At 34.8% G+C, this 18,406-nt stretch overlaps 3 protein-coding genes across 4 annotated transcripts; 2 read left to right on the top strand and 1 right to left on the bottom strand.

Moving 5' to 3' along the window:
* Positions 1 to 368: 368 nt before the first annotated feature.
* Positions 369 to 7,163, bottom strand: LOC107037241 (cell wall protein RBR3). Of its 2 annotated transcripts, XM_015255684.1 has the most exons (4): positions 6,916 to 7,163; positions 6,194 to 6,489; positions 3,295 to 3,361; positions 369 to 2,233 (listed from the first exon to the last, which is right to left on the bottom strand). In XM_015255684.1, exons 2-4 carry the CDS (start codon positions 6,328 to 6,330, stop codon positions 1,007 to 1,009), a joined length of 1,431 nt encoding a protein of 476 aa, XP_015111170.1. In that variant the 5' UTR covers positions 6,331 to 6,489; positions 6,916 to 7,163; the 3' UTR covers positions 369 to 1,006. The 2 variants fall into 2 exon arrangements, with proteins under 2 accessions (XP_015111170.1, XP_015111171.1); XM_015255685.1 differs by lacking the exon at positions 6,194 to 6,489 and having other exon boundaries at positions 6,916 to 6,936.
* A 179-nt stretch (positions 7,164 to 7,342) lies between these two features.
* On the top strand, positions 7,343 to 8,279 carry LOC107037178 (small nuclear ribonucleoprotein Sm D3). Its single transcript, XM_015255581.2, has 2 exons — positions 7,343 to 7,881; positions 7,994 to 8,279. Exons 1-2 carry the CDS (start codon positions 7,566 to 7,568, stop codon positions 8,104 to 8,106), a joined length of 429 nt encoding a protein of 142 aa, XP_015111067.1. The 5' UTR covers positions 7,343 to 7,565; the 3' UTR covers positions 8,107 to 8,279.
* Positions 8,280 to 9,324: 1,045 nt separating this feature from the next.
* Positions 9,325 to 17,239, top strand: LOC107037170 (anaphase-promoting complex subunit 7). Its single transcript, XM_015255568.1, has 5 exons — positions 9,325 to 9,521; positions 9,615 to 9,941; positions 12,511 to 12,920; positions 14,323 to 14,737; positions 16,484 to 17,239. Exons 1-5 carry the CDS (start codon positions 9,453 to 9,455, stop codon positions 16,979 to 16,981), a joined length of 1,719 nt encoding a protein of 572 aa, XP_015111054.1. The 5' UTR covers positions 9,325 to 9,452; the 3' UTR covers positions 16,982 to 17,239.
* Positions 17,240 to 18,406: the final 1,167 nt, after the last annotated feature.

The following is an 18,406-nucleotide window of genomic DNA, read 5'->3' as shown; positions in this document are numbered from 1 at the left end:
TTTCAAAGAAATTCTCTTGGACATGTTCTAGGATTTTCTTTGATATTTTTCCATGTTTACTTGACTGAAATTTCCAGGGAAGGCTCGGTAAAGTCTGAAGCGTTAATGGATTTTTACATTTTCAATGAATATTTGGGCTACATCAGCCTATTCGTAAAGAAAATAAGAATTTTTTATTGGGAAATTCAGACAAAAATCTTCAACAGTGTATAAATTTTTGAAAAAGAAAAATTCATCATTTTTTCTGCAAGAGCAAATTTTCAACTGAAGTAGAAAGATAGTCTATAATTAGAACTTTTTTTTTAGCAACGGAAAGAAAATATAGAAATAATGAGGATAAATTGAACAATTAAATACACATTTTATGATAATATATCATGAAAAACATTTATTACAAATAACCTAGATAAAAGGGAAGCTAAATAACTTTCCAAAGTGATCCATCAATTATCAACCATAATATCAAAATCACTCGTATATTTACATGTAATTTTACTCAATATTTCATTTTTCATATTTCTCTTAACTATTAATTTCTTGTTCCATTCTGTTCCGTGGGGTAAAAAACGACAAAATAAAGGAGAAATCTAAACTAACGAGTAAACTGCTATCAGTCCTACAGATAATATCGTCAAATTGATAAAATAAAAAATGACAAATACTCTCTACTAGCATGTAATAATTTTTCTTACAAATCTTGTTTCTTGTTTCCATACTTTTGGCGAAGAAAAGGCCTCTCTCTGAGTATATTCCATCATTGAAATACTAATTACCGTTTTATATATAAAAAAAATTGAATTCTTTAACCTGGGCATTGCAGTCAGGAAATTTCTTACTTCCTAACATCTGAATATAGATACTATTATAAGTCATGTATCATTAAAAATGGATTATCCAAAAATAATCTGTACTTTATCATCTGAAATTCTTAACTCTACAAGCAAAAATGAAAAATTGATTTTTTCAAAATTAAGGATGAACAATTCAAATAATTCTGGGATATTGTTCACATAACGACACACCATTTCTTGGGCTCAACATTTGCATTGACTCCCACTTGAACATTCTCATTGTCACCCTCAGACTTCTCTCCAATATCAAATTTGAATCCTTTGGGATTGGGAGTGGAGACTTGCACAGGCCTCCGAAGATTTTTAATATATTCCAACGAAGTATTGAATATTGAGCTCTCCTCCTGCCTTGGCTTTTTTGCAGAATCGTTGACCTCAGACCCAAGCTTGCGTTTACGATCACTAGGAGTTCCATTGCGACTGGGTGAGTCCAGAAAACCTGGAGTATAGCGTAGTGCATCGTCCTGAGAGAAGGAAGCACTACTCGTATTAACAAATAATGAATCATTGGGTGTACGTTGACGATCTCTGAGGGTGACGTGCCTCATACGACCGATGGAATTCCTTCCAGAGATTCCTCGTAGAGTTCTACCAAAGGACAAGTCCTTAAATGCTTCAGACATGCTGGCGTTGGGGTCTGTTACGTCCATCATCTTTGAGTTGTCTCTCAAACAATCGTTCAACTTGATCTGCACGTCCTTCAACATTATTGTCGAGTCGTAGGAGACGAAGGAGGGGTCATCCTCAGGCTTCACTTGGTCTTCGTTGCTCTCTGATGGATTCTCCTGGGATTTTAGGTCTGAAGGTGGACAAGACTCTGACGTTGTAGATTCGACCAAAACGTCCGCAGGGTTGGCGTCATTGCTTGATGGCTCTGATTGTTTTTGCTCCGAGGAAATGGCTGTTTGCTCTTTCTCAAGGGCCTCCTCCGGCTTCTCAGAGAACTCTAATACCAATGAATCATCTGAAATCTCCACCAAGTCGATGACTTCACTGTTTGTACTCTCGGTTTCAGACACCACGATCTCCTTTGGCTCATTCACCTCTGGTTGTGGGGACACTCCATCGTCCCTTTCTTTTCCATTGTCTTTTGGAGATTGAGAAGAGTGGCTTTCCACACTGGCTTTCCCGTTCGTGTCTGATGAGGCTGAAGGAATTTCCTTGATCTCGGGTGGGTTATCGTCAGGCTTTGACTTTGATTTCAGATCCTTTTTCTTTGATTGAGGTATTACTTCTGCTGACTCCTGTTGGACTTTCATCGTGGACTTTTGCTTGTAGTGCTCTTGAAGACGTTTCTCGGATTTTTGGGAGGGCTGAGGAATCACTCGGGGCTGGAAGTTTGTGGATAATGGCTTCAGCTTTGAAGGACTGCGTAATTTACTCTGTGGGGGAATTTCAAGGGGGATTAATTACATTATTACATAATAATAATCTAATAATAAATTTTTAGTCTCCAATTCTCATTTTCTGTCATTTATTCTATTAATGCTATCAAAAGACAAGGATAGAAATCAAATTTATGGGTATTCTTCTATGATTCGAAAAAATGTATCGATTTTAAAACTTTCCTTGCCTGTCAATTCCCCAAAAAATCAAAATCCATTTTAACAATAACCCAAGACCACCCAAGAGAATTTCAGCCGCAGCGAAAAAATGTTTTTTACGTAAGTTTTCTCCATTATTCCATTTATTAACCCGTGGGAATGGCGCAAAATTTCACCGCTTCTTTATTTCCATATACATACAACAATCGTGGGGCCTTAAATTTTCTAATGAGTGTACATCAGAAAATCTATTATCGGAAGTATACTCGAATTCCCAAACGCATTCACGAAAAATTAATTTTTACATAATTATTATTGATCTTTTCATTAAGCTTCAGGAAACCCCTTTTATTGATGATTAAATTCATTGAAAAAACTATTCCCTGCCATTTTCTCCTAAAACCAGAATTATTGGAAATATGAAATTTGACCCATCACAATTCTCGAGTCTTGATTCATTTTAACAAAATAACGTCTATGGTAATTACAAGCGAATTGTGCTCATTTATGAATGACCATTCAATGTATTTGAACTCATCAATTAATGGTCATTCACCTAGGCGATCAGTGTCACCTGCAACTCAAAAATATGTCGAGTCGTACTCATCTACAATTTACCCCTTGACGAATGAAATCATATTTCCTTTAAGAAATTATTTAATTTTTTTCATTCAAGCATGTATGACCTTTCGGGTTTTTACATTCCTTTAAAAAATTAATTCTTAGTAGATTCTTTACAAAGTAGTCTTGCATGTCATGAGAGAATAGGGAAAAATTTTCGCTCATCTAGTTGGTTACAAATTTCTCATCTTCATGGTTTTCTTATACACGTAAGAATCACCAAAAACCTATGTGAAAATTAAGACAGACACGTTCATATTCATTCAATAATTATTTACCTTGGGGTTTTTAGGAAGTACTAGCCCAGTAGCTCCCGTTTTCTTAGCAACTCCAACAGTCTTCGGCCTGTATCAAAAGCACAAAATCTTACTAAACTATTACCAAGAACCAACTAAGATCATCAACCAATCACTATCAAGCATGGAATATCATCCCTGCAAGAGAGTTTGTGGGTTTCATTTCACAGAATAAAATAGATGAAAAAAAATCCCTAACTTGCGAAATTTTTTTCCAAAAGCATCTTTTTCTGTCAAATTTCTACAACTTTTCGTGCAGTTTCAGTAAATGTTTCCTCATTCCTGAGAAACGCGATGAAACCAAATCTTATAATATAGACTTTTTCCTGCACTCAAAAACAACTAATGTTGTTGAAGGAATATATTTGGGTTATTTTCGAAAGAAAAAATAACATTGTTATGGATTATCATCGATCATCAAGCTAAAAAAAATTATTTTTTTACTATTTACTTTTTTTTGAAAACGTTCATGGATAATACTCAGTGCCATGAACGTCGTTCAGAAAATACAATAGATAACATAAAAATGTTTCTTAATATATATTATTCATTTATTAAGTGCTTTCTTACTCACGAATCGCGGGGAAGGGAGTGACGATGGCATAGGTCCGCACTGTTTTCTGGCGATATCTGTTTGTCTTATATATTAGATATTCTGTATGTTGGCTGCATTTAGGTTAATACCTAAAGCAATTTTTGTATTCTGTATTTATCTATTCATGTTATTATTGTGTTGAGAAGGCGAGGCTTGTGTAGGTGTAAAACAGTAATTGTAGCACCAATGAAATAAAATTCTATTCTATTCTACAATAGATAAGAAATAGTTGAAGAATTCTTGAATTATGAAATACTTGTTTTGAACCACGATTTTTCATTCAAGTTCAAGAAGTATACGTTCCTCCATTTTTACTGATAGAATGGAAACAAGTGGGAAATGCTCTTGTATTGAATATATTATAGGGATTTTTGCTAAGAAATTATCAATATGCTTCCGAATGGTCATTTTGCACATCATTTCCTGCTATCATGTATAATTCATTGTTTACTTCATTTTATTAAATTGAATAAGATTTCTTTTTAGCTAATTTTGTTAGATTTTCAACTTAGTTGAATGTTATCTTTATCATTATTCTTACTATTCCTTTTGCAGTTGTACCTTTCCCCTCAGCCCTTCGATAAAATGTTGATAGAAAAATGTTATTTATACATAATTGAATGAATTTGAAACATCACATTTGAAAAAATCATCAGAAAGGTCACTTTCAGGTAAATTCATCAAATATTCTAAATTTTCAACAATCATCATAAAAATCAAATCAACCAATACAGCTATCGTAATCATCTTTTAACTTTGACTTAATGGCAGTAAAACAAACATTTTAAGCTAGAATTGAATTCATTTGAAGCATGATATCCAAAGATATCCTGGGAATTCTGATTTTCAAAAAAAAAAAACAGAATTTTTGCAAATTTTCACATGAATCTGAAAATAACGATTATTGCTATCGATCAAACGAATTTGTTAAGACATCATTCAATCAATTCAGAACACTTTGTTTAGTTATCGCAAAAAAATCAATTTTTGAAAAATTTCGAAAATTTTAAAAATTAATAATGAATTAAATTTTAATTAATGGTGATTGGTAGGGCTCAACAATTCCAACATTTGAGGAAAAAAAAATTCAAATCCATCGATTCTTTAGCGAACAATCGAAGAAAAATTTGTTTACATACGTACGCACATACGTATGTCGCGTGCTAAATGGAAAAAGGTCGTATAAACCTAATCTAGGGAACATGAAATCTGGACGATTTGGGCTCTCTAGAATCATTTTAACCCAACTTTTGAGGACAAATTTTTTTTTGGCGCATACGACTTCCACAAATTTTTCTCCAATAGAAATTTCTCTAGAATAATGTTCATTTCTTTAAAAGTACAACCGAATATCATAAAATTGAAGCGAAAACGGTGAAAGGTTTTTCTTATTTTCCCACTACTGGAGAAATATTTGTCAAAATGAAAATAGCATTTTCGGACTTTTTAGATCACAATGGGTCGATATAACACGAAAAATCCCAAACTCAAATACGAACGATTACAATGCTTCCATTCAGAAGCAAAAGAATCGTTAATATAAATTCCTCTCCCTCCTATAAAAAATTTAAAAGGGCGCAGAATCTATATCGATTATGTAAAAAAAACCATGAGTTTTGTTATCCAACAATCAACTCAGAAAGTAAACGTTATCACCAAACTTTTCGAATGCCCTTATCAGAAATTGATTTCTAGGATGCTTGGGATATCGTTCTTGTAGTATAATGTAATAATTTATGCATCCATGTAGAATAAAAAATATTAAGAAACAATCCACTCATTATAAAAAATCTTTCTCCCAAATTTCCGGCGATAGAATATTAAAACAATTTATCACATAGATCCCTCGTTTCTCTATCAAAATAATGACGAGTGCAAGAGCAAATTTCCCTTAATTTTCCAAAAACTAACCAACGTTATTATTCAATCATCACCAAGCATCCACCGCTCCAAAAATAATTGCAGGCACCAAAAAGTCGTGAGTTTATTTTTAAAAAACCATACCTATAATCATTATCCCCTGATCCTGGTCTTGGAAATAATAAATCATCAAAATAACTAGGGAAGGGTAGGGTAAAACGGACACTTTTGACTTTTTTTGGAATATTCATGACGTGTTGAATTGTTCATGAAATGGAATAATTTTATTTTTCAATTGAAAAACAATGATTCCTCTTTGTGATGAGCTGAGACTGAGCGCAATTGATAAATCTGTTTCTGAGTTACGAATATTTTTAAAAAATTCAAAAGTGTCCATTTTACCCTACCCTCCCCTATCCCACAAACCTCGATATCTCAGATTGTTTGGTGTTGGCCTCAGGAATCTTCTGATTCGAATTGCTCCCCTTTAACCTCTTGAGGCAATTTTTCTCATCAACCGACTGTGACTCCTTGCCTGTTTTTCCTATAGCTCCACGATTCATTATAACCCAGAGACTTTAATGATTTTATTCAGGGACCACTGAATCTCTCTCCACGCCCTGCTATTTATTTTCTTGTTTTTTCGTTCAACTCGTTTTCTTTCACCAATTTCCGGGGTACCGCTACTCGCACGCGTCCCCCCACAGGCCGGCTGACAATTGCTATTGAGAAAAACCCAATCGAATTGATGAAAATTACCCAGCACAAGTGCCAAAGATCTTCTCCCTTAATTCTATTTAAAACCCAAATTCCTGACAGCATGCAACCAACGGATCGTGAATTCTCTCGACGAATTTCCAGGAGGGTAAAAAACTACGTCCCCGAACCCCCAGCACGCACACACATACACAAACACACACAATACACCAAAGGGAAACACAAAATGACGCCGTGTAATGCCGCCTATCGGTTCGCCGTAAATACTACAAGTGTAGGAAAATGATCCTCGTATTTTTATCAGTCCTCGCCCCCGAGATTAATTATCCAACTAATTTACGTAACAAACGCGTGGAGTTCACTCCACCCAAACCCAAAAATCTAACAATGATAGAGTAGGTTAAGAATTATATGATTGAAACAATAATTACCGGTGTCGTTTGGAGCCTCTCGACGACTCTCTCTCGTGATTCTCCTTGTTACACTAATTAAAGCGTAAAACTGGGGGCACAGTTTTCAGGTTTCAATGGCCCTGCATGCGGGAGTCTGGCTTTTCACGGAACAGAGGCACGCGCCCTCGTCTACACCGTCGGATAACGTAAACGCTTTCCATTCAAGTGTGACGATAAATAAAGAGAGATGGAGGAATATTTGGAATGGGGTGTGGGGTAATGGGGGGTCGAGGTGGACAACATTGAGAGGATATTTGAGAGGAGGGGGAATTATTGGAAATTTATTGGGTATTCGCGGTTGGCGAGAATTTATTGTCGGATGGTAAAGCACAGGGAAATGGTGGATAGATGGCGTCCTTGGAACGAAATAGGGACCCTACGTGGTAACTAGCGGTCTACGCGACAAAATTATCAGCCATTTTGGCGTTCTTGGTTGAGTTTTGTGGTTCGAGGTTGAGTGGTCGTTCCCCTGGCGTTTGTTTCGTTTATTTGAGCCTTTTTGGAGCGTGTGTAGCGGATAATATTGTTGAAGTATTTTTCCGTATTTTTTGAGACAAAGAATATCCGTAAGGGATATTTATCGAGCAGTTGAGGTTATTGAAACATAACGATTTGGAAGAAACGATAGAATGTCGATTGGAGTACCGATTAAAGTGCTGCATGAGGCGGAAGGCCACATCATAACCTGCGAGACCAATACCGGTGAAGTTTATCGTGGGAAATTGATCGAGGCTGAGGACAATATGAATTGTCAGATGCAGGGGATCACGGTGACGTACAGGGATGGAAGGTCTGCACAGTTGGAGAATGTTTACATTCGGGGGTCTAAGATTAGGTTTCTCATACTGCCTGATATGTTGAAAAATGCTCCGATGTTTAAGAGACCTGGGGGGAAGGGCTCTGGCACTGCTGGACGTGGAAAGTCTGCGATACTTCGGGCACAAGGTAATTAATTTATTATTTCCATTTTTTGTTTTCGTCTTCATTTTTTATGGGATTTCGATCGGATTTTCGAGGGGGATCACTATGAGCTAATTTTTCTATATTTTTTATGCAGCAAGAGGACGAGGACGAGGGCAGAATCAAAGAGGCAGAGGCACGGGCTCTGCCCCTTGGCTCAATCAACAGAATCAACCTGGTGGGTCAGCTCCTGGCAGAGGAAGGGGCTAATAACTTGGATTCCCACTCTATGCTGATAAGATTCTTAGATATAAGGAACTATTATCATACCCAACTATTTTTCTTCATCAACTTCTGAATGATTGATTATCGTATGTTCAGGTATTTTTTATCGAAGAAGTGTGGGGAGGATATTTGCTTTGGCAAGTATCGTTTGTGAAATAAAATTGATAAAAAAAGTCCTTTGGTTGTGGAATTTTTCTCCTGAGCTTTATTATTTTCTACTAATTTTTAGGATTGATTAACAAAAAAAGTAATGGCACAGGTTTTTCCTTTCCTTCCTTGAGAAATATTCAAAATAAACAAAACGTATTCGGAGGAATTGTTTAATGAGTCTATCATATCTCGTGGAATATCATAGGGGTGGGTGGGGTAAAAGGGACACTAGACTTTTTTTTAAATTACTCATGACTCAGAAACAAATTTATCAATTGAGCCCAGTTTAGGCTCATCACAAAGGGAAAAAACTGTTCTTTGCATTGAAAAAATATATATTAAATTCCATCAACATTTCAACCTGTCATTAACATTTTTTAAAAAGTCAAATTTTACCCCAAACTTAATTATCTTGGTAATTTGTGGTTTTAGGGGAAAATGTCGAAGGAAAATTTTTGGAGCAAGTTTCACGATTTCATCTTGATGATGCATGATTTCAGGGGAAAATGTCAGAGAACAATTTTTGTAGACCATTTTCGTAGCTACAAAAACGTATTCGAAATATTTGTTTAATAAGTCTATCATATCTCATGGAATATCATAGGGGTGGGTGGGGTAAAATGGACACTCTAGACTTTTTTTAAATTTGACTCAGAAACAAATTTATCAATTGAGCTCAGTTTAGGCTCACCCCAAAAGGAAAGATTTGTTCTTTGCATTGAAAAAAAAAATTAAATTTCAACATTTCAACCTGTCATTAACATTTTAAAAAAAGTCAAACGTGTCCATTTTACCCCAAACCCAGTTGTCTTGGTAATTAGTAGTTTTAGGGAAAAATGTCAGAAAACAATTTTTGTAGGCCATTTTCGTAGCTATAAAAAAGGTCATTTAGCATTTCTTCCTAAAAGCATCTGCTCCTGAGATAAATCGAAAGATAGCAAAGCTCATTACTTCCTCCTCTCTCCCGCCGGCCCCTTCATCATTCGGTCGGATTTAAATGCTCCGGTAATGAAGCTCTACGCATGCGTACTAACACATAACCCCCAAATAATCTTGAAATGAATGAGGCGTTATACCACCTTCATTCCGTAGTTGATTCGATTGACTTTGTAAACAAATAACTCTTGGACAGTCAATCAACTTCATCTACACCAGGTGTATGAACGCATTGAAATAGAAAAATGTCCAGTCTCTACGATCAAGTGAAACTGCTGTACGATCAGCAATTGTACTCCAATGTGATATCCCTCGTGAGTGCTCCGAAAAATGTCAAATAAATTATTGAATGATTCCCACGTCATTATTCTTGATAAAATACGATTGACAAGAGTTCTTCCTTCCAGGCCAATCTAGTATTATCCCTAAGTGACCACAATGGAGACCTCGTCTCGCCAACAGCCAAATTTCTCATTTATGTTCACTGTGCCGACTCGCATTTTCACCTGGGTGAATACAGAAAAGCCGAATCGTTGTATAAAAAGTCATTGCAGTTTAGAAAATTTTTGTTGAAATCCAAGGGAGCGACTAAACCTTCCCAGGAGAGCCACAAGGATTTATTATCGGATATTGATATAAAGTATCAAATTCATGTGTGCTTGATTAAATTGAAGAGCCAACTCGAGGCACTGCAAGTGCTGCAGAGCATTCCAGCTAAACAAAGGACTGCAAAGGTACAAAGGAATGATCAAATGTGGACGTCCAAATGAAAAGAGGCCAGCTTGTCGATTCTAGTTTCCGAGATATTTAAGGGCGGGTGGGGTAAAACGGACACAAGACTTTTTTTTAATTATTCATAACTCAAAAAAAAATTGATCAATTGAGCTCAGTTTAGGCTCGTCACAAAGAGAAAGAATTGTTCTTTGCTTTGAAAAAAAAATTATTGAATTTTATCAACATTTCAACCGCTTATTAAAATTTAAAAAAAAATCAAAACTGTCCGTTTTACCCCAACCTCCCCCACGTTTTTGTGTCAGCAACTCCCATTTGCGCCAATGTTAAATTGTTTTTTCCATCTTCTCCAACGACGTCATTTTTGACCCTGTGAAGGTCATTTTGGGCTCAAAATGTGCGGAATATTATCCGTATTATCAGAGTATACATAACACCATATCGACAAAATAGTCCCTTTTCATGCGAATGTCCACAAATAATGTTTTCAACTTTTATGTAGGGTAAATGACCCTACGCTCGTCTAGCTAAGATGAAGCATTATTAGTCCAATATTTCTATCGAAATGCGCGTGAAGAGGCGATGACTTAAATTAAATATCAGAGGGGAAAGCCTTCACAATTGGAATTCACTTACACTAATCATAATGATTACTATTTTTTAATAAATGTGTACGTCCACGTGAAAAGGGCCCACTTTGTCGCATTTATTTTGCGAGATATTCATGTTTTTGTGTTCACACCTTCCATTTAAACCAATGTTAAACTGATTTTTTGATCTTCTATACCGACTTCATTTTTCATACTATCGTGTTAATTTTGGGCTCAAAATTTGGGGAATCTCACTAGGATTACCGGAATATACGTAACTCTAAACCGACAAAATGGGCCCTCTTCATGTAGATGCCCACAAATAATCGTTCGCAAATGTATTAATCGTATTTCGCTCTTAATGGATTCTTGAGACTGTAAAAATGATCAAAATGTCGTAGCACCTGACATCTGAACGAGCATAGGGACAGGGACGAGCATAGGTACAGGCACCTTAGCAATAATTGAAGACACTGTGATTATTCATGAATTCATTCTGGAAATGAGACGAATGCTAAATTTAACCAAATGGTCTCATCCTAAAGGAAATCCTATAGACAATTGGGATATTTTCTGTAGAACTATCCTTTTTGCTTCAGAATAGAAGCATTGTAATCGTTGAAATTTAAGTTTCGGATTTTTTGACGTGGATACGTCTATGGTTTCAATACGGGGGGTCATTTTGGGGAACGATCCTTATGTGCAGCGTCATCTATCGGAATTCTAGAAAATTCTGGACATTTCCAGGTAATTCGAGAATTTTTTTTAAATTTCGAAAAAAATTCAAGGAGTTTCTAGAAATTTCGAGGAAATTCAGGGAATTTCTAGAAAATTTGAGGGAATTCAAGGAGTTTCTATAAAATTCGAGGAAATGCAAGGAGTTTCTAGGAAATTCAAGACAGAAAGGAAGACCATGAACGTATCCACGTACAATTATAGTTGTATCAAAGATACAGCCGTCTGTAATTTTTTATATTATATCGACCCATTGTGATCCAAAAAGTCCAAGAATGCAATTTTTAGACCGTGTTCGTACGTATGTGTGATGTATATATGTGTGTGGTAAAGTTTTTCTTCAATTGCTCGCTAATGAATGGATGGAAAAGAATTTTTTGTTCAAATGTAAGTATTGTTAAAATTTAATTCACTTATTAGTATTTTCAATTTTTGATTTTTTTCGAAAATAGGTTGTCCCACGATAACTAGAAAAAAAGATGTTCGGAATTGATTGAATGATAGCGTAACAAAATTGTTTGGATGTCCCTTTGACCGAGTTCGAAGATGAAGGCGATCGCAATAATCGTTATTTTGATTTATTCGAAAATTCTCAAAAATTTTGTATTTTTTGAAAATCCGAATTCCGGCGATATCTTTGAATATCATGCTTCAAATAAATGCAATAATAGCTAAAAATGTTTGTTTTAATGCCATCAAGTCGAAGTTAAAAGATGATTACGATAGCTATATTGATTAATTTGACTTTTATGTTCACTAGAAAATTGAATTGAAAATTGAATTCTTCATGAATTTCCTTGAAAGTGAGCTTTCTGATGGTTTCTTCAAATGTCATGTTTCAAATTCATTCAAATCGGCGTAAATAAAATTCTTCTATTAACATTTTATCAAAGGGCTGTGGGGAAAGATAGAACTGTAAAAAAGACAATCGGTTGTATAGAAGAAAATGGATAATAAGAATAATAATGCTGATAACATTCAACCAAGTTGAAAATCTGACATAATTAGGTAAAAGGAAATCGTATTCACTTTAATACAATGAAATAAACAATGAATTACACGCGATAGAAGGAAATTATGCGCAAAATAACCATTCGGAAGCATATTGCTAATTTATTAGCAAAAATAACTGCATTATATACAATACAAGAACAATTTTCCGCTTGTCTTTCTGTTGTTTGTTTTCAATTTTTATGTTTGTAGCCAATACTTTTTTATGGCACGATTGTTATTTTCCACTATCCAGGTGAATATGGCTCTAGCGAAAATATTTCAAGAGCAAGGCATGGAGCGGTCAGCAATAACAACCTACAAGGAAGTATTACGTGAGTGTCCCCTGGCACTCGAAGCAGCCGAAGGTCTCCTTGCCCTAGGGGTCAAAGGCATTGAGGTCAACTCCCTGATCGTCGGATCTTCCTCCAATCTACCTGGCCTCGACTGGCTAAACACGTGGATAAAGGCTCACGCCCACATTCACAATCGAGAGTACAATCACGCTGTGACAACTCTTCGTTCCTTGGATAATGTTAATTTTTTGAGGGACAATTTCAGTCTCCTAGTGACGATGGGCGAGTGTTATTATTATGCTGGGGACGACAAGAATGCACTGGCTTGTTTGAGAAGGGCGAAAACTATTGAACCAGATACTACTAAAGGGTAAAGAACGTTTTTTCTTCAACTTTTTTTTTTAACCAAAGAATATCCAAGATTTCAATAATGGAGTGGTAGAAAGATATCATTTCCACGGAAAAAACACTTTTTGTTATTAAGGATATCCAAGAACTTTGGGGATTTTTTCTTCAGTGAAATGCTTTTCTACTTTTGTAGTCGAACATCAGAGCTTTCATTTGAGCTCCATTTAATCCTGAGGTTCTGGACATTTTGCGATGACTTTTTTAAACTTTGCAGGCTTAAATTTGAATCTCGATATTGAACCGTTAGAAAACATTTTTTTAATCTGAAGAAAAATTTGAAAGTTTACTTTCGGAGAAAGATGGATGAAATAATTAAAAAATTGCAATTTTTAAAAACTACGAGTATTTTTTATAAATGATTTGTAAACAATCCATTTTTTACAATAAAAATCATTTGTTCGGAATCGTAATAAATTTATTTATATTCAGAATTTGACCAGAAATCGATTTCATCCTTTGATTTCACTTCCCTACTAATCTGAAATTGATAACAAAAAACCGAATATGCACTTTTTTTGTTTTAAGGCCCGGGTGTACTATCTTTCGAGTGTTATCTGGATTTTCTTTATCTTTCGTAATCCAAAATTGTCAATTAAGTGGACATCGCGTAGAAATTCCCAAAAATTATGATAGAATGATTAAAAAAAATAGCAAAAATTCTTAACTTTTTCAAAGAGCGTTTTTAATTGAGATTCAGAATGAGTTGAAAAAAAGTGGAAATTACAAATCTCTGATTCGCTGTGGCAAATTATCTATTAGCTGTCATTTTCCATGGTGGATAACAAAACATTAACTCCTCATGGGAAGTGACAGCTAGGTATCTTAATTTTCAAAACAGTGGTATCTTGTCATCTGCCATATTTATGTGATAAAAGTGTGATTAAAAAATTCACCAAAATATTACAACATTTTTCAAAGAGCCCTTTCCGTAATAAATGTCTCTGTGCGGTGTGGGAAAAGATTTACGAAATCAGTCTTCCCCCTGCATGATATTGGGCGACAGGCCATTTGTCACCGTCAATCAGATACATTTTTCAATTTCTTGTTATTCAACTTATTCAGAATATAAATTAAATGCTCTTTGAAAAAATTAAAATTTTTTTCTACTTTTTTTAAAATATTCTAACTATTAGATAGTACACCCGGGCCTTTATTCGATTAATCCATTCGGAAGCAAATTGCTAATTTATTAGCAAAAAAAACAGTACTCTTAACACTTGTGCGATGGGCCACTTGTTTTCCCCCTAAATTACATTCAGTGTCGTCCTGAAAATGAATAGTTAACTGTCCATGATATTTCATTTTTTTTCTAACAGTTTATATTGTTCGGTAAAAAAAGCTGATCAATTTTTTTTATTCCGTAGGCTCGACCTTTATGCCTCTGTTCTCCACAAAACAGGACACACAAAGGAATTAGAAAAATTGGTCCCGACGGTATCAACCGCTGGTGAATGTACATCCGAGGTGTACGTTGCAATGGCATATACTCTCTACGCAGCTCGAAAATTGAATCGAGCTAATACCCTGACATCGCAGGCTATCAATCTCAATCCATCAAACGTTGAAGCAATTATCCTTCGGGGGAACATTCTCATTGAGCAGAAGAAGTATCAGGATGCTTTGCATCAGTTTAGGCAAGCAATGCAGTTGAAACCGTATCGCTACGAGCCACACAAAGGTTGTGTCGATTGTTTCGTTGGAATGCATCGACTGAGGGAGGCGTTGAATATTGCCAGTAGTGGGTGTAAACAGCTCGGACACACTCCAAGAGCTATTTCGGTGAGCAAATAAAAATTAATGAATTTATTTGAATCTATTTCTTTAAAAAAAATGAATTCGAACACTTCGAAATACTTTGTATAATATTTTAAAAACTATCTGAGTTTTAACGTTTGAAATAGTAATCTGATTTTTCGTATTATACTTGTAAATTTTTTTAAATTGAAGAGCAAATTGTTTGTGGATTTTCTTATTCATTTTGGAAATTCAAGAAAACTTAATTTTTTATGTTAGGTGATGATTGATATTTTCATGCCAGCCTGAATTCTTGAACTCATTCTGAACATTGAAGATCATGTTCAATTAAAAATTCAGCATAATAATTTCCTGAATGTTTTAAATTTTCAATAATTTTCATTATCATTTCGAACTGAGAACTAGAATTTCATCCAAATGAGCCGTTGTTGAAAATTCAAGTAAAAATTTGATTATTTTCCTTATAATTTCAAGAGAAATTTGCCAGTAGCATATTGAGATTTTAAGATGTTCAAACATAGCTAGTTAGATAAACTGAAAACTCCTTTAGACAAAAATTGAAAGAAATTCGTATTCTCCAAAATAAATTACAAAATATTTCCTAATCACTCATTTACAACAATCCAAGATATGAAGAAATATATGGACTCTTTTTTTTTAAACAAATTATTCTAAACATTTTCAACAAGAAAATCTTTATCAGTTGTCTTCTTTCGGAGAAGGTATTTAAGGGGAGATTACTATGAGTTTTAAAAGTCGTGGGCTATTGGAATGAGATTTCTTATACATTGTAGATCGATTATATATGTCTAAAATCGAATAATTAGTGCAAAAAAAAATGTTTATTGTTCGTTTGTCCCGCAGACGCTTAAAATGTTAAAAATAGTCCAGGGTCTACAATTTTTGAGCTACAGAGGTTTTTGGACGTGCATACATTTATGATTTCAATATGGGGGTTCATATTTTGAGAAACGGTCCTTATGTGCAGCGCCATCTATCGGAATTGTAGAAAATTGTAGACATTTCGGGGTAATTCGAGAAGTTTCTAGAAATTTCGAGGAAATTCAGGGAATTTCTAGAAAATTCGAGGGAATTCAAAGAGTTTCTAGGAAATTCGAGAGAATTCAAAGAGTTTCCAGAAAATTCGAAGAAATGCAAGGAGTTTCTAGGAAATTCGAGACAGAAGGAAAGATCATGGACGTATACAGCCGCCTGCAATTTTTTTTCAAGATTTTTGAAAAAATGCGTGCAACAACAATTACGAATTAGTTTTTTGAAATTCAACTCCTACACCCCCAATTCCGATATTTTTTTAATTAAAAAACTACACCATTCATGTAAAATAGCCCGAAAAGTGTTCTTGGAAGAATTGAGAATATATTATAAATATTTTAAGAATAATTTTTCTGCCTATTTTAGATGAAGGGCTGAAATTTTTATATCAAACAAAGCAAAATTAGCTGTGTAGGAGTCGAATATCAAAAAAGTAATTCGTAATTTTTATTGTACACATTTTTTTACAAATTCTGAAAAAAAAATCTCTAGCTAAAAATTGGAGGCCTTGGACTATTTTTAACATTTTAAGCGGCTGCGGGGCAAACGAATAATAAACAATTAATTTTTTTGGACTAACTATTCGATTTTAGACACATATAATCGATCCTCAATGCATGAGGAATCTCACTCCAATAGCCCAATAAGTTATAACTTTTAAAACTCATAGTAGTCTCCCATCAAGTCAATTTGATTAATTTCATCAATTTCTTCCAGCTCTATGCATCTGTGTTGATGAAAGATCCGGTATCAGTCCCGAAAGCGAAGAATCTTCTTGAAAAAGCTTTAGCCCAAGACGAGTCCTACCTCCCGGCAGTCTACTTCCTAGCTGAAATTTACGAGCAAGAGATGAACCTCGAGCGTGCGATTGAACTCTTGGAGCGTCAGGTCGACATCCAGCCCACTTGTAAGCTCCACCAGATGCTGGGTGACCTCTGGGCAAGAGTACACAATGAGGAGAAAGCCATTGATCACTATGCAATTGCCCTGAATCTCGACCCAAGTAACAGGAGAGCTCTCGAGGGAATGCACAGGCTGGACAATACCGTTTCGAAATTCGAATCTTCGTACTATATGACTGTCGGCGAGGAACACGCAGACACGACGTTTGACGTTGGCGATGGCCTCCCCGACTCTGACAATGACGAAGCTAACGAAGAGAGCGAAACCGAGGCTGTGTGGTCGGACATGGATCTAGAGGCCAACAGTCAATAGTGACGATTTAAAAAAGTTGAAAAATTAATTTAATTTCTGCCTTCACCGTCAACTGGAGAGATGATGCTCGTCTTACAAGACTGATGTATTTATATTTGTTGAATTACTGCGATTTTGTTGAATCACTGCGAACCAATTATTGACACAGTTTATGAACGTTCAAACGCAACTATTTTTTCTTCAATCGGTAATATTTACACAATTAATTGAGTTGTATAGTGAAACAAAGTAAATAAATTGAACGATGTTTTAAAAATACCCATTTCCTTATGGTCATAATTTCTCTTCATGAATAATAATGGACTTCATCGAATTGACTTACTTCGTTCGTTTCATAACTCTCTCCTCTCCTCTTATTAACACGTACGAACAAATTTAATAGAAAAACCCAGCGAATTTGATAGAAAATTCTATTGAATTTGTATTCGTTTTTGACTGATTCGATTAAATTGTTCAATAGAAAATATTCAAGAGAAACAGTCAATAGAATTCCATTCTTCTACATGACTTATTCTATTCAGGTATTTTCTATAGAATTTGTACGGGTCAAAAACATTGGTGTCAAATACATTCTTGATTTTTTCACATCTAATGAAAAAAAATTCAGATTTTAGTCTTTGATTACAATGGAAATATTAATTTTCACATAAGACACTGGGTTAAATTCTGATTTTTAAACATTTCTTCTTTTAAAAACCAAAATGATAAAGGCCCGGGTGCACTATCTTTCGAACGTTATCTTGATGTTTTTTTTTCATCTTTCGGCATCTGAAATTGTCAATTGAGTCCTGCAACATGCAGAAGTTTTGAAAAATTATGAAACAATAAGCAAAAAAAAATAGAAGAAATTCTCAATTTTTTCAAAGCGTATTTTTAATTGATATTCAGAATAAGTTGAATAACAAAAAATTGAAAAATGTATCTGATTTACGGTGACAAATGGCGGCCTGTCACCCAATATCATGCAGGGGGAAGACTGACTTCGTAAATCTTTTCCCACACTGCACAGAGACATTTATTACGGAAAAGGCTCTTTGAAAAAATTGTAATATTTTGGAGAATTTTGTAATCATTTTGTAAAAATGGCAGATGACTACATACCACTGTTTTGAAAATTGAGATACCTAGCTGTCACTTCCCATGAAGAGTTAGTGTTTTGTTATCCACCATGGAAAATGACCACAGCTAATCAGATATTTGTAATTTCCACTTTTTTCAACTCATTCTGAATCTCAATTAAAAACGCTCTTTGAAAAAGTTCAGAATTTTTTCCATTTTTTTAATCATTCCATCATAATTTTTGGGAATTTCTACATGATGTACCACTCAATTGACAATTTTGGATTACGTAAGATAAAAAAAATCCAGATAACATTCGAAAGATAGTACGCCCGGCCCTTACAAATTGAGAAAAAAAATTGGAAT

The sequence above is a fragment of the Diachasma alloeum genome, unplaced genomic scaffold (assembly GCF_001412515.2).
Source record: "Diachasma alloeum isolate Michigan unplaced genomic scaffold, Dall2.0 Dall_scaffold_00214, whole genome shotgun sequence".
Lineage (NCBI taxonomy): Eukaryota > Metazoa > Arthropoda > Insecta > Hymenoptera > Braconidae > Diachasma > Diachasma alloeum.
The sequence above is the reverse complement of the archived record's forward strand: the minus strand, read 5'-3'. Positions and strand labels throughout refer to the sequence as shown.

Bases quoted from the DNA above. Each gene is read 5' to 3' on its own strand.
- LOC107037241 (XM_015255684.1), bottom strand. From the start codon at position 6,330: ATGAATCGTGGAGCTATAGGAAAAACAGGCAAGGAGTCACAGTCGGTT. The intron at 3,362-6,193 runs GTTTGTGGGATA...CTTTTGATACAG, and splicing joins AAACAATCTGAGATATCGAG to GCCGAAGACTGTTGGAGTTG. The intron at 2,234-3,294 runs GTAAATAATTAT...ATTCCCCCACAG, and splicing joins TACTTCCTAAAAACCCCAAG to AGTAAATTACGCAGTCCTTC.
- LOC107037178 (XM_015255581.2), top strand. From the start codon at position 7,566: ATGTCGATTGGAGTACCGATTAAAGTGCTGCATGAGGCGGAAGGCCAC. The intron at 7,882-7,993 runs GTAATTAATTTA...TTTTTTATGCAG, and splicing joins TGCGATACTTCGGGCACAAG to CAAGAGGACGAGGACGAGGG.
- LOC107037170 (XM_015255568.1), top strand. From the start codon at position 9,453: ATGTCCAGTCTCTACGATCAAGTGAAACTGCTGTACGATCAGCAATTG. The intron at 12,921-14,322 runs GTAAAGAACGTT...TTTATTCCGTAG, and splicing joins GAACCAGATACTACTAAAGG to GCTCGACCTTTATGCCTCTG. The intron at 14,738-16,483 runs GTGAGCAAATAA...AATTTCTTCCAG, and splicing joins ACACTCCAAGAGCTATTTCG to CTCTATGCATCTGTGTTGAT.